At 35.8% G+C, this 15,909-nt stretch overlaps 1 protein-coding gene across 3 annotated transcripts in view; it reads right to left on the bottom strand.

Moving 5' to 3' along the window:
- The window catches only part of LAMA2 (laminin subunit alpha 2), a 452,538-nt gene that overhangs the window by 73,740 nt on the left and 362,889 nt on the right, over positions 1–15,909 (bottom strand). For all 3 annotated transcript variants that reach the window (XM_023759137.1, XM_014461101.2, XM_014461100.2), the window contains 2 exons: positions 14,969–15,107; positions 4,842–4,944 (listed from right to left, as the gene is read on the bottom strand). In XM_023759137.1, coding sequence (XP_023614905.1) covers positions 4,842–4,944; positions 14,969–15,107 — 242 coding nt within the window. The remainder of the gene's footprint in view (positions 1–4,841; positions 4,945–14,968; positions 15,108–15,909) is intronic.

Below are 15,909 nucleotides of genomic sequence, written 5' to 3' on the forward strand. Positions count from 1 at the left end.
AGGTTAATGTGTCACCTTCTGGACTATGGCAGAAGTCCGTCGTTATTGTTCAGCAATGGTTAAAAGCATAAACTTTGGAGCCAGATGAATCTGTATTGGCTCCACTAAAATATATGCAATTTATTCCAATTGTTAATGTTGCTTTGACTTACATGATTTTTTTTATATACCGGAGGCAGCCAATTTTATTAATTATATAATAAATAGGATTATTCTTTATAACTTATTAATTTTATTATGTTCCATTACATTATCTTTTTATCTTTGGATTTTTTAAGAACATAAAGAGGTACAATTTCCCTCAAGTCACTTTACTATAATTTTTCATCTACTCCTATAGTCTTTTGTCATCTTAATATTGACATCTCTAAAGAGCCTGCTCTCTACATCAACCTAAGGCCCGGCGCAGGCCCCTGACGCCTGTGCAGAAGCAAGAGCAGCTGTGCAAGCAGCAAAGCTGGCATCCCTGTTGCCTGGACTCCTGCCAAAAGGTTTCATGAGGTTGCTACACCCAGTCTTTCCATTATTTTGTACTTCTAGCCCTCCTTCATGATTTATTCCCGTTCTTACCTTTCACCAGTTACTGTCAGGAGTTTGGGACGTGTCCTATCTCTGACTGCCTCTGTTTTCCCTGACCGTGCATGGGGACCTCTGTGGGCACTTAATGGGACCTGTGTTTATACAGAGGCATGTTACTGAGAAACCCTGCCCTGACCCAAAAGTGCCAACTTACATCGTGTTCCCCATGGGCACAGAGCCTGACAGGCCTCAATAGCTGTTTAGCTGCAGCTGAATAAGCTCTTCCCCACACTGGAGGGTCCTAGTAGGAAGCCCGAGGAGAGGAGGGAAGGCGTGCTTGTCTGGTGGCAGGATCTTCAAAGACTGAAGCTATCAGGAGAGAGAGTAGTCCTCTCTTCAGCCAGTGGAATGAGAAACCTGAATGACCAGACATCGAAGCTACATGTAGTTCCAAGCTCTGCAGCCTGACTGTGGGCCTGCAGGCCTGCTTGGTTTTGGCCAGCAAGGCACTCTTAAAGAATTTGAACACCTTTAAGCAAGACCAGTACCCTTTGGTTCCCAAAGCTCCCATTTGCCATTATTTGCCACTTTTCATGTTCACTACTAAAAAGAGTCTAACGTGTTTTTATTTTCTTGATTTTCTCTATTCACCCTCCAAAGGAGGAATTACCACTCTGTATCAGGAATTAGCAATTTCTACAGGAGAAGATTGCTTTGTACCCAGACTGGTGTAGGCTCAAGGATCCCGGCTTGATTTCAACCATAAGGTTCAAAATTATTTTGTTTTGTTTTTTAATCAATGGGGAAGTTCTTGTTTGTCTTTCACATGCCTGCCTATGGAAAGGACGATTCTGGCAAATGGTAGTATGTGGATTCAAAAGAAGGGTACCTTTAATAGTAAGAGAATGCTTTGGACAAAATTTAAGCCCTGTATCATATTTTGGTTTAACATCACTGCATTCCTGTATTCTTGTATTCCTGTTTACTCTCTTTTTAATCTAAAATAATAACATAGAAACTTAACAGGTTAGTAATTGTAAGTGTATTATATTCATTTTTAAAAATATGTTTTTATTGATTCTTAGAGGGAGGAAGGGAGAGGATAGAGAGATAGAAACATCAATGAGAGAGAAACATCCTTTACTGGGGACTAAGCCTGCAACCCAGACATGTGCCCTGACCAGGAATCAAACTAGTGACCTCTTGGTTGCTGGGTTGGTGCTCAACCACTGAGCAACATGGGCCAGGCCTAGTGTATTAATGTTCATGACAGTATGTAGAACCTTTATGATGTAATTGTCTGACTAAATGACCAAGTGTTTGGAGGATACAGTATACAGTGGGGCCTTGACTTACTAGTGTCCCGACTAACGAGTTTTTCGAGATACAAGCCGTCTCTCGGCCAATTTTTTGCTTTGAGTTGCGAGCTAAAATTCGGGTTACGAGCCAGCTTCAGATACCCCACCGCTAGTTGGCGCAGCGAACATCACAGTGAACGCCACAACATCAGCCCAGCATCACGTCTCTCACTCGTTCACTGTTGATTTGACATATGAGTAATTTGAGTTACGAGCTCCGTCACGGAACGAATTAAACTCGTAAGTCAAGGCCCCACTGTAGTAGGAAATACTGATTAGCTGGATAGAAATTAATGTTTGGAATAATTTTGGCACTGTTCTATGTTGGACAGCACCATATGCCATGCAATCCACTGATTCAATATTCTTGGGCTTGGGAATTGATAGTTTTATTTCATGTGAGTATCTTCCATTTCAGAGACATGTTATCTGCTCCTAAGTAACTTAATTTTGGCAAAGACAAAAATTAGGGATAAACTGAGAAGTAAATAAAATTGAAAAGTTACTTTACATGCGATAAGGTATATAATTTTAAAATCATAGTACTCTCAAACTTGTATTATACCACCCTCAACTTCATTTCTTCTCCTGTGCACATTGCATGAGAATATCAACTGGCAACTGTATTAACAAAAAATCTCTTGTCAATCTAAAAGTATTATTAATTCACCTAGCGGTATTAATTTATCTTTGAACTCTTTCAATCATCAATTCGAACCAAGCCTCATATCCATCAACAAAACTATTTCTGTCTCCATAGACATTCAATCAGTGCAATGTAGCCTGGCTTCAAATCTGAAATGTGCACAAGGGCAAACTTGCTTTTAACAAATGTATATTCAAAAGTTAAAGAGCCAAACAAATTGCTCCTGGCAAGTCCAGACTCCCTCAAGGCAAGGGCAGCACAAAAATGGCAGAGAGCAGCACTAAGTCATTCATGACTAAAGCTCACAAACTCACCGGATTTTACTGAATTGAACCAAGTAACACATTAGAAATATGGAGGATATACTGCCCTCACAATTTTTATTCCTTCTAACTCCAGGCACCATAGAGAGAGAAATGACTAAATCTCTATTTTAATAGCGGCTGTCAAGAGTTTTGCTCTGTAGGGCCTATTTCAGCAGTTCCTCGTGGTAATATATGGCATTTCCCTGATTAACAGCCATTTTATAACTTGTGTAATTGGCCACAAATCAGAGGAATGTCATAATGTAGCAAGAAAACATTCCCATCTTCGTCAGAGCCCTGGCTTGGATTTCTGGGGGAATTATTACTTGAGTAGTTTGTGGGTTTCATTACTTTAAATAATGTACTACCTGAAGTACAAAAATAGACATTTAAACTAATGAACATTTCTCCTAACCTGTTCTACAATGCCTACTCTTAGATTTCTTTTTCCCGTGAAACAAAATCCCTAAAATTGAATTTCTTTGTTTAATCTTTATAATACCAGTTTGTGGGGAAATAGAGTCAAGGGCAGGGCTGGGAGGAGGTTGAGGTGACTGAGGCATTAACCTCAGGTATGAAATGCAAAGGGGCACCAAAAAATTCTGCAATCAAGATATAACTATTTTGATACAATATTTTAAAAAATAAAAATATCAATAATGAACAAAACATTAAAATTTGAAATAAAAACAGGATCTGACCCTGTACTCATATCACTCACCTTGCTCACCTCACCCTAGTTCCAACTCCAGCAAGGGTATTGGATAGCAAACAGTGACCCCAAATTAATGAGATCAACTTAGTTTGTCCAATAGAAAACAGGTCTTGAATCTTTATAGTTATAAGGGCAATCTCCTGACTAGAATTACATATATATGGAATCTTATTTCACCCGTGATACACAGTCCAAAGCACTTTACTATCAAAGTACCATCTATATAGGAGACAAAACGTGTCATTCCATAGCAGCTTCTATTGGAGACGATGGACTATTAGTTGAAAGCATGACAAATATAAATGATTATAAAGCATTTTCTCTTTCTAAGGCTGGTAAAGCATTATTTAAAAATATGCTTATTTTCTGATTGGAGCAGTAACTCCCATATTGTACCCTAGACATACAAAGTTAAAAAACAAATATTGTGTTTGTCCTCAAAAAGATGAAACTGAAGCCCATGGTTACAGTGGTTTGAAAAGTCTATGAGAAAGGCAGGCACTAATAAGAGGCATGTAATTCCGATGGGGTGTCTGGTAGAGTTAGATGAAAAGAAAGGGGATGATGGGGCATTCCAGAGAGAAGGGTTAATGCTGTGAAACAACCCTTGAAATGGTAGCATGTTTTAGAAGGATATTTCAGGAAGGGTTGGAATCTGGATACAAGCCAGGAAATAGCAAAGTGAGACTGAAGAGAGAAAGAGAAGGCAATTTAAATGAGAAACAAGAGATATTTGAAGGAAATAATAAATATAACAGCTTAATTAGAGAGCAGCTAAATTGAATAACATATTTTAAATGGAAAACAAATACTACATCAGTGTAGATATTTTATGCATTTTGATCCTTGAATTAGAAATACATAAAAATGTATTTAAAAGGTGTACAAGCTTTTCAGAAATATGACCCCCTAACAAACTTGGAAGTTTCACAAGGACATTTGTGCTATATCTGCCTGACTCATTCTTTTGTGATTATCCCTCTGAAGGCAGGAGAAAGTGGAGTTTTGTGTGGTTAACATTTTATCAGACATTCAATTATAAGTTACTAAACTTTAGATTTGGTGAAAAAATACTATAAAAATTAGGTTTAAAATAATGAAATATCCACTGCAAAATGAGAGTAAAGACAACATATTGTAAAACTGGCAAGAAAGATTACTTATATTAAATCCAGGTAATAAAAATAATCATAAAAATCATGCTGAAACAATTGCACTTTTCCAATCATGTGATAAAATGTTTTTACCAATTGCAACTACAATTGACCTGAAAATAAGAATAAAAAGGGGTCACTCACCTTTTACATCATTTGCTAATTTCTTGGCTTCATTAAGAATCCCAAAGCTTTTCTGAAGAGAGCCTTTGGCACCTTCCTTTAATGAACCCTGAGGACCTGTTGCCTATAGACAGAAAAAGAAGTGTCACAATAAAAACCAGAGAATTACGGAGTAGAGGTATCTAGAAGGTTGTTTTTATACAGGGTTTACTTTTAGGAAAGCATTCTGGGCTACAGATTTAGAATAATAAATTAACAGCACATATTGGTGATTAAAATCAGTAGACCAGTGGGCGAAGGGAAGGCCTAGAAGAGAACCCTTTGGGTTCCCAAAACTTAAGGGACAAGTATAGAAAGTGGGGCTAGCGAGGCTCCGGAGAGGACAAGAGAAACCAGGATACTATAATGTTATGAAAGTGAAGAGGTGAAGTAGCTGAAAGCATGAGACTGCAATGTTGCAAGGACATATCTGCTCAGTATCATCAAGGGCTGAAGAATAGGCAAGCAAATGAACATCTAACCAGCAGTTCTCAACCTGTGGGTTGCGACCCCTTTGGCGGTCGAACGACCCTTTCACAGGGCTCGCCTAAGACCATCCTGCATATCAGATATTTACATTACGACTCATAACAGTAGCAACATTACAGTTATGAAGTAGCAACGAAAATAATCTTATGGTTGGGTCACAACATGAGGAACTGTATTTAAAGGGCCAGAAGGCTGAGAACCACTGATACACATCCACTGACGTTATCCCTGAGCACATTTGGAGTGAGGAGTGCTGGGAGGGGGGGGGGGGGAGAGCATTTCCTGTCCCTTAGGTGTTGAAATGAGGAAGAATACTGCTCCTTTTCTAAACGCATCTCAAAGCACTATGACAAAACAAAGTCTCCCAAATGACAATCTCTGAACCACATCATCTCCTGGCAAAGGGTATTTATTAAGGCTTGGATTAAAGAGGTGACACAAAGATAATAGAATGATATGGGAAAAGAATTGTTTAACTTGAATGTCTAGTTATCCATTTTAATAGTGTTTGCTCCTCAACAATCATTACATAATACCTTATACCAAGAGATAAATAAAATAAGATCTGGTTAAATTTTAAATTGGAAAAGTATTGCAGGGTGCAGGAAGAGCTAAACACTTACTGCTGAGGTTATAAATCTGAATGCAGGCTATCCCAGACATAGCAATCTTCAAAGACAATTGCAATGACTTAATAACTTTTCTTTATCAATCATATTATTTGAGCATTAAACTAGGAAAGATTACACAACTTTATACTGTTGTAATAAAATTTATTTGAAGGTGTTATACCAACAGCTTTCATCTAAATAATCTATTGTTTACAGAACAGCTTGATTATATAATGCTATGATATCTACAAATGAACATATGGGAAATATATACATAAATAAAAAGTGACATTGTGTGTATATACCTTGGGAATTAGATACAATAACATCACGTGTCATTTATCTTGAAAAAAAAAGTAAGAGTGTCAATGTAAATGGCACAAATCCAGTGTACCTTATTTAAAAAAATAAGCCTCAATTATCCATTCAGGTTCTATATTTGTTTCAAATTTACATGCCATTCTTACTTCCTTATTTACAAATTTTCTGAATCAAAACAGGTTAGAAAAAAAGTAGGATAAAGATTCTCCTATTGGCGCTTGAAAACAGCAGGAGTGACAGCTGATTATTGGTCTGACACCGAGGAGGGAGAAAACTAAGTAGAGAGAAGAGTGTTTGAAGCTCAGGATTTGGAGTCAATAAGAATAGGGAGGGAGTAGGTTTCCGTAGATGCCAATACTATCATAGTAAAATAACTCATGTTGACATGATGACCCTGAGTCATCAAGGTCATGTGGGTCATTCATAATACAGATCAAACCAGAGAGAGAAAGATTTCCTTACAGACTTGAGGTATGAATGCCTTTCTACAGAAACATAATTTAGCAAGCATTTAACATCCAAAATTTTAAAGCTAATCTCAGTTGTGCAAATTGAGGCATAGGGGAAAAGGAGGGAGAGTTGATTTGCTGTGCATTAGAAAATTAACACAGTGAGGTGAGAAAGAAGAGAGGGAGAAGGGTCAGACAATCTAGAAAGAGGCTAAATTCTGAACTGTGGAAATTGTTGAAGGACTATGATGACTAATGTTCTTTCTTTTTCTTCTTCTTCTTTTTTTTACATTTTTTAACAAATTTATTGATGCATAAATAACTTTTACACATTTACAATTTGATAAATTTTGACATAACATGAAACCATCACCACAATCAAGGTAAAGAACATTTCTATCAATTTTTTGTTGTTGTTGTTAATACTCACCCAAAAATATTTTTCCACTGATTTTTTTAGAGTGTGTGGGAGAGAGTGAGGGTGGGGAGAGAGAAAGAGAGAAAGAGAGAGGGAGAGGGAGAGAGAGATAGAGATAGAGAGAGAGAGAGAGAGAGAGAGAGAGAGATTGCTTCCTGCACCTGCCCCAACCAGGGCTAGGGATGGAACCTGCAAGCCAGGTATGTGCCCTTGACTGGGAATCGAACCCAATTCCCTTTGGTATATGGGCCGATGCCTTAACTATTGAGACACACCAGCTAGGACTCCATCAATTCTTTTTAATTTCTTCCTTCTACCTCTTCTTGTCTTTCCCTAATCTCCACACAAACACTGATCTGTTTTCTATCACTATTAGTTAGCAATTTATAGTATTTTACATAAATGGAATCATCCAGTATATACTCTGGCTTTTTTCTTTTTCTTTTCTTTTCTTTTTTTTTTTTAATATATTCCACTGACTTCCTACAGAGAGGAAGGGAGAGGAACAGAGAGTTAGAAACATCGATGAAAGAGAAACATCTATCAGCTGCCTTCTGCACACCCCCTACTGGGGATGTGCCCGCAACCAAGGTACATGCCCTTGACTGGAACCGAACCTGGGACCCTTCAGTCCGCAGGCCGACGCTCTATCCACTGAGCCAAACCGGTTAGGGCAACTCTGGCTTTTTTCATGCAGTGTAATTATTTTGACATTTACCCACGTTGTGTGTGTGTGTGTGTGTGTGTGTGTGTGTGTGTGATTTCTTTTGCTGGTGGGAAGGGAAAATGGGGAGTTGTTCAATGGTTGTATAATTTCAGTTTTGCAAGATGAAAGTATAGAAATCTGTTGCACAAAAAATGTGCATATATTTAACACTACTGTATTGTACACTTAAAAATGGTTAAGATGGTAAATGTTATGTTGTGTCTGTACATCATTTTGGTTTTAATTTGTATTTTCTTTGTAACTAATAATGTGGAGCATATTTTCATGTCCTTATTTACCATCTTTTTTGGTGAATTATCTAAGTCTTTTGTCCATTTTTTATTGGATTATTTGTTCTTATTGAGTTTTGAAAGATCTTTATGCATGACCTGATACAAATCCTTTATCAGAAAGTACTTTGCAAAAAAAAAATCCCTTAGTTTGTAGCTAATAAGGGGTTGGATTTAACATTGTCAAGAATTTTTGTATCTATGTCCATATGGAATATTGGTCTATAAATTTCCTTTTTTTGTAATATTTTTGTCTGGTTTGTATCAGAGTAACTGGCCTCACAGAATGAGGTGAGACATTTTCTCCTCTTCAATTCTCTGAAGAAATAATTATTTCTTTCTTAAATGTTTATTGGAATTTAATAGTGAAGTAATTTGGACCTAAATATATATGTGTGTGTGTGTGTGTGTGTGTGTGTGTGTGTGTGAAGGTTTTTTAAGTACAAATTAAATTCTCTAAGGAATACATGGCTATTTGAGTTATTTATTTCTGAGTTAGTTTGTGCTTTTCAAAGAATTTGTCCATTTCATTCGAATTGTTGAATTCTTGGCATCAAATTGTTTATAATATTCTCATTAACCTTTACTGTCTGCAGAAGCTGTAGTGATTTCACACCTTTTATTCCTGATACTAGATATTGCTGATTTTCCTGAATTTTTCTGATTAGTCTGACGGGATGATTATCAACTTATTGATCTTCCACTGGACCTTTGTCCCCTCATCCAACAACATGGCTGAGCTCTGACTGAAGTCCATCTGCTGACAGACATCCCTGCGGCTAAGTTCCTATCTTCTTGCATTTATGAATATCGCCTGCCTTTGCTTCCAGGCATCTTGTCTTTCTTGCTTTTCAGGAAGCCAGTGTTTTCTTCCGGAATCCTTATTCAATTACGGGACAGTAGCAACAAGGTCAGGAAAGACAGGGAGGCAGGGAATTTTGATGTGTGGATGGAAGACAAGTATTTCAGTTGCAAAGGATTGTGGAGTTTATAAAGGGCAAGGGTAGTAGAGCTTCGGCTATTTGGTAGATTAGAGTCAATTTCAGAAAAGTTTAAATGTCAGACTAAGGAAACTGGACAATAAGCAATGTTGAGCCAGTGAAAGTTTCTGAGTAGGTGTATACCATCAGAGTTAGTCCAGGATGATGAATTGCGCAGCTGTGTGGGAGGAAAGGATAGATCAGTTGGCTATTTCAATAGTATAGGCCAGCGATTTTCAACCAGTGTGCCATGGGACCCTGGTGTCCTGTAAGAATTTTTAAATCATGCAACACCTGACTATTTAGTCAGGGTCACTGACCAATTTAGATCGTCAAATTAAAAAAAATGACAATAGATGTCACAACAATAGCCATCTGGTGTGAATTAATCATCCTTATTTTTTTTTGTCAGGTTGGCAAAAAATATAGTATTTGGTGTGCCAGTAGTTTATGTGTGACATGAGATAAAAAAGGTTGAAAAACACTGGCATAGGACAGAAAAAGGAGTTGTAACCTCAGGCAAGGGCAGTGGAAGTAAGATGTTTGGGTTCAAGAGATGTGGAGGAATAAGACAGGTTTCAATGTTTTGAGAAGCACTTCAAAATATTAAAGAGCTAATGGCATACAGCCATCAATCCAGGTTTAAAAGACAAGCCTTTCGTATGATCACAGAATGGAGAACACTAACATGTTATGGATGAACAGAACGGTTTCAACTCATTGGAATTTGGAGAGCTCCTTTTCCAACAATGCTTAGTAAGGCACTGAAGCACGTCAACAATATCAGAAGAGGTGATGAAGCAGCATTTTCCAAGCTAATTATACTTCATACATATTCATAAGCATCACATCTGAGTTTCTGAGCTGCGTCTATAATGTATGTGAAATATAAATGAGGTTTTAGAGTTGCATAGCACTGTTTCTTTTTTTAGAGATTGTATTTTATAAGTTCTTTCTGTGTGTATATATGCAATATATGCATTATATACATATATAAATTGGATAAAAACTTTCATTATGTCACACATAATAGAATATGATTATATGTAGGTTGTTGTATGCTTTTATTAGTTAATAATAATTTATAAAAAATGTGAGATAATGTAAGATCATTAGAGAAGGAAATATACAGGAAAACATGTCTATAAAGATTTAACAGAGGGCTCGGCACATAACTGGCTTTTGATACATCTTAGTTTTACTCTTCCTACTGTTTCCTAAATATTTATAGTAACTCCTGTTAAATCATCATGTCATTGATTAACAGATGAATGAATTGATTAATTTACCCAACAAAAATATATAGCTGCCTCAAGCACCAGAGTGAGCACTGGTTATTCAGAGATACAAAGATTCTGCCTGTCCTAATGGTACTATAGTGGAATGAATAGGTAAACAAAACGTCCTTTATAAAGAGAATGATTACTGCCATATGGAGCATGAAAACTTCTAAGTGTTTTGTTTTCAGAGGGGGCTCCATTAGGGGCATAAGGTGTGAAGAAGAGACCTGAAGTTAAGTTTATCAGGTTGGTAAACCTGCACCCCAGTGATTTGTTATTTAAATAAGTAATTTAAAAATTTATTGTTTATATTACTGTCTATATTATATTTTATTATTTTTAAATTGAGTTAAATTTTCTAAATTCATTGAAAGAGTTGGCCCTAAGGAGAAATTCAGAATGTTTCTTTTTTAAAAACATGTTTATTTTTTAATTGATGAGAGAGAGAGAGAGAGAGAGAGAGAGAGAGAGAGAGAGAGAGAAAAGACACTGGTTGCCTCACACAGAATTGAACCCTCAACCTAGGTATGTGCTCTGACCAGAAATCAAACTTATAACCTTTTGGTGTATGGGATGATGCTCCAACCAACTTAGCCCCACACCGGCCAGGGCCAGAATATTTCTGTTTTTGATTCTGCTTTATAAAGAAAGTTTAAAAATTCAACAGCATGGTTTATGACCTATTCCATTATCAAATAATTTATTTTACAGGATAAGTCTTATACATTTCCAAAGGGATAATATGCTGAGATAATATATTACTTATATGATTTTAAATTTAAAATATTTTTTAATAAAGAAAACTGTTCAAAATGTGCATGGGTATATGTAAGGGCTGGCTATTAGCTGCAATATGTTTATGTATCATATATATCAAATAAATTTATATTTGGTATGTTAGACTATTGATAAAATCAGAGAGAACTTACTTTCTTACTGTAATAAAATAAATTCTCAGAAGAAATGGTGGAATGTAGATTATGTACATTTTAAGAATGTTTGAGAATATAAAAATGTGCATGTGATATTTAATGATAGATTAAGCTATTAAACAGTTATATAATTATTACCCTTTGCATAAGAAAAGTATGGACAGATAAACAACATTATAAAAATGTTTATTTGTGATTGGTGGGATTATTCACATTTTATATTTTCTCCCTCTTGCTATCTGTATTTCCTATTTTCCTCTAATGGACATGAACTGCCTTTGCAATAATTAAAAAAGGTCACACAATTTAAAATGAAAATCACTATGTATTGATTTTAAATGTATTTTACTATAACCTATGTTTTAAAAGTGCTACAGGATAGTAAAATAAAATAGTGATTAAAAAATGAGTAAAGAAACAAGCCAGTTTTTTTATTATAAACTGGTTAAAAAATACCCTTTAATTGTATTAAAAATATAATTTAATGCAGGTTGTTTGAAGCATCTGTCTTCATCTGATAGCATTAACACACTTTGATATAATAAAAAAAATTACCCCAATTTATTATCATTAAAAAAAGTGATGGCTTTGGTCTGAAATCTGCTGAAAGGCTGTATTAGTGCTGGCCTTGCACAGTAAGTCCTAACATGCAAGAAAGATTAGATGAGTCTCCAGAAGACTGGAAGCCAATTAGCACACAAAGGAGACTCAGGGATGGAACAGGAAATCCTCAAAATCATGAATATTTAGAATCAGGGACTGAATATTCAGCCGGATGAGAACACCAAGAAAGACAATCAAAAGAGGGTTTAAAAATATGTCACTAAGTGAGAACAGGTTTCACCCACTGCTGTGTGACAGCCATTGCTCCAGCACACACGGGGCCACCGGCTTGCTTCCAAGAGGCAGGGAACAGATAAGCTGTTGCGGGCAGGATGGGTGGGCCTTACAAGGATTCTTGATTTTGAGTCAAGGCAACAGAGAAGTATCTACTGAGTTAAAGAACGTCCTCAGAGGTCATAAGTTTTCTTTCCAGTTAATATCCAAAATCAAACTCAACATGGCAATTTTATCTCCTAATTTTTCCACCGCAGGTGGAAAACCTAACAGCAGGCCTGAGAGCACTACTGCCGTGAATAACAGTTCAAACTTATGTTGCGTTATAGCAGCATCCACAAGAGTTTCTGAGTTCTGAGTAATGATACAAACTCTGATTTTTAACAGTTGTTGCCCTGAATTTTTAGATATGTCGAATGCTGGATCAGAAATAGAAGTTTGCTTCTCTGTTTCCAAAAGATTTTTTAAAAATTGACTCAAATGAATGTATCCTGTACAAAGAAAATCACTAAAATTAGGGTGGCTTAATGAACACTACTTTTACACACAGGTTCAATATTTTTTCTGGGTTATTCAGATCCTTACACCTTTACATTTGCTATTGTGTGAAATACTCAGTTTATAGTTAAGTTGCTGAATTGCTGATGAAGAAGAAGAAATGCTCACTAGTTTTCTTAGCAAATTCAATTATGTCAACTATGGGTTTATGTCATTTTTTCCATTAGTACTACACTGGTATAAAATTTAAATTCCAATGTTTAGAAATATTAATAAAAAATCAAAATTACAGTTTGAATGACTTCTAAGTAGTGGATGACAGAATGAAATAGAAGGTATACAAGTTTACAATTTGACTGACTATATTTTATTGGGCCTTTTGAATGCAATATGTACTCTGCTAATATTTGCCCAGTTTTTTATGTAGGAAATAAAAACTCAAAAATGATCTTGCAAGTATTCTTTATGTATTTTGGTTCATCCAATTACACAAAGCAAATATTAAATAAGACAGGCTGAGAGAATACATTACCATATTTCTAGTCAAACACGCATTAGAAATGCCTTAATGTTTAATCACACTTGTGCAAGATTTACATTGTTTAACTATATGATTTGCTAACTAATATTAGTGGTGTCAAAAGAATCTTGCTACTATAAGGACTCAAAGACTAATAAGAAAAAAATTATTAGGGATGATGTTAGTAATATTAAAGAAGAGAACAGTAATAGGAAGGAAAAAAACATTTCCTATAAAGCAAAAAATGAGTTATGCAGGTAAAAGTTGGAAAGAATTATTTTTATTAGCATGACAAATAACAAACATAAATGATTATTGCAGGTTGACTGTAGGTTAAAATTCTGTTCATCTCTGATTGCCTTGTGGGTTGTGTTTCATAATGCTATTTATACATCAAGTATATTAACTATGTAGGTAAAAATTCTAAAGAGAAATAGAAAATGTGGGTATGAATAGTATCTCATATTTATCAATAAGTAGTTCATAAGCATCTTTTATTAGCACCCTAACTGTGTCAATGATAAGAGGAAGATATCATCTGGGGTAATTGAAGATTGAATATTAAATTAGATGAAAAATTAAGTTCTAAGTTTGGGAGACTATATTATAGGAATCAAGCCAAGGAAGGGATCAGAATAGACTATGTACTTATTTGAAGACACAGCTTCTAATTCCCAAATTCTGACCTGCTATCTTCTCTCTCAAATTTTATTTCAGAAATTCTAGCATGCCACTAGAACTTAATTCTTATCAATTAAAAAAAGAATCCTACATGACATCCATATTCAAACAGATGTACAGGCATTACCTCAAACTAACTAGAGAAAATAATTTTATTTTTCCTTTGAAATGTTCTTCTCTGTTTCCTACCTTTTATGGAGATACACATATCTTTTCAGTTCTGAAAATGGGGAGCATGCTGCCGTTCTAGATCCCAGCATCGGTGTTTGGAGATGGCAGGGGTTATCTACATTTAGTGATCAGCTGCTATAGACCACGTGTTACCTCTATGAACACCATGGACTGAAATTTTGATGTACTGAGGAGAATTTATGTGAAACCAAAGAGTAAATAATGTTCCTGCACATTTAAACTCATCATATGCTTCCAATGAAATGCTTTATTAAAATCCTAAAATAGTAGTTCCACAGCTTACCACATAGCCTATTTACAAAATGTTGCTACATGTAAAGGATAAAGATTTGCCACTATTGAAGATACTCAGATAATGTGTTAAATATACTTGGGAACCCAAGTTTATTTTGAACAATAACAGCAGCCAAGGGTTGCTTTGAAGGCAAAGGTTTCAATGGATAAAAACAGTGTAAATAGTTTAGAACCATATGATGTGATGTGTTTGGCAACAGATGCACTTTGTAGTCAAACTTCACATAGAACCCACTTGTGTGCGACTATAAGCAATGTGTTAATTTTCAAAGCACTTTCTTGCTGATGACGTTTGGAAATATAGTGATAAATTTTGCTGCTCAACATCTTATGTTTGACTGTTTTTCTCCTGTGACTTGGGTGGCACAGATCTGCTTGGCAGACCTTTATCAGTAGTAAGTGGTGGGTGGCAGAAGAGTTCTGCTGTGATTACAGTCCACTGAGAGTTTGTTTTGAGTAAAATGTAAAAGGAGCCTGCCTTTGAAAATAATTCAAAACAAAGATTCTATTTTACTAGGATTTTCCAGAATGCCTTTAAATTAGAGAAATTTAGGTACTTATTCAAACACTTGGTCTTCCATTCTCAGTGCATAATTCTATTTGTCTCTTACCAGTTTTGTAGCTTCATGTGCAAGGCCTTTAGCTTCTTTAGCAATTTTGTCAGCTTCATCAATATAGTCCTTAATATTGCTGTAAGCTTTGAAGGCTGCGGTGGCATTGAAGGAGATGTTTTTAGCCTCATCAAGGATTCTGTTGGGATTACCCAATAAAAGAGCATTTGATAGTCAAATGAAGAACATCATATTTATAAAACATATGGCTTCCAAATAACCATGGCCGATATAATCATGATAATTCCAATCATAGTGGGCTATCTATTACTATATTATGGTATAGTTTTCAATTTAAACTCATCTTCCTAAATAATTCAGCTATGAAATAGTATGAACATATTATTAAATACCCATAGCATCCCCCACAGCTTCTGTAACCATGTGCACCAGGCAAGTATGTGCAGTGAGATGATGCTTTCATCATTTGTGAAGCACGCTGCACATTTCAGAGCACTTGTACCACATTCCTGGAATGAATTTCACAAAATCTCTCTAGGGAAGGTATATTTCCCAAGTGAAAATAAATGAATCTCAGAAAGTTAAATAACTTGTTTCAGGTCACATGTCCAACGTGTTGGCTCCAAGTCCTTGCCAATTAAGGACTTGGAGTCAGCATCTGCAGACTTCTAGCTTACTGTTCCATCTACTGCCCTTCATGCTAAATTGGCAAAAGTTTGTTATAAAATGAACTGTGCATGAGCCGTGCCCTGGGTCTTCAAACATTTACATTTTCCTTTGTATCAATGAGTATTACATATTGGAACAGAATTTTATATGTCTTATATTAAAAACAGATTTGTTTTGGAAAATGATTCTTGGGGCTGAAGCACCTATGTAATTGTAGGGAAGCATCCTAGTGTTACCTAGAAGGCTGTCCATAAGTCAAACACATCTCACCATCTACCCCTCCCTCCTTTGACCCTTATCAGAGTCCCAGG

This window comes from Myotis lucifugus, unplaced genomic scaffold (genome assembly GCF_000147115.1).
Source record: "Myotis lucifugus unplaced genomic scaffold, Myoluc2.0 scaffold_150, whole genome shotgun sequence".
In the NCBI taxonomy this organism is placed as follows: domain Eukaryota; kingdom Metazoa; phylum Chordata; class Mammalia; order Chiroptera; family Vespertilionidae; genus Myotis; species Myotis lucifugus.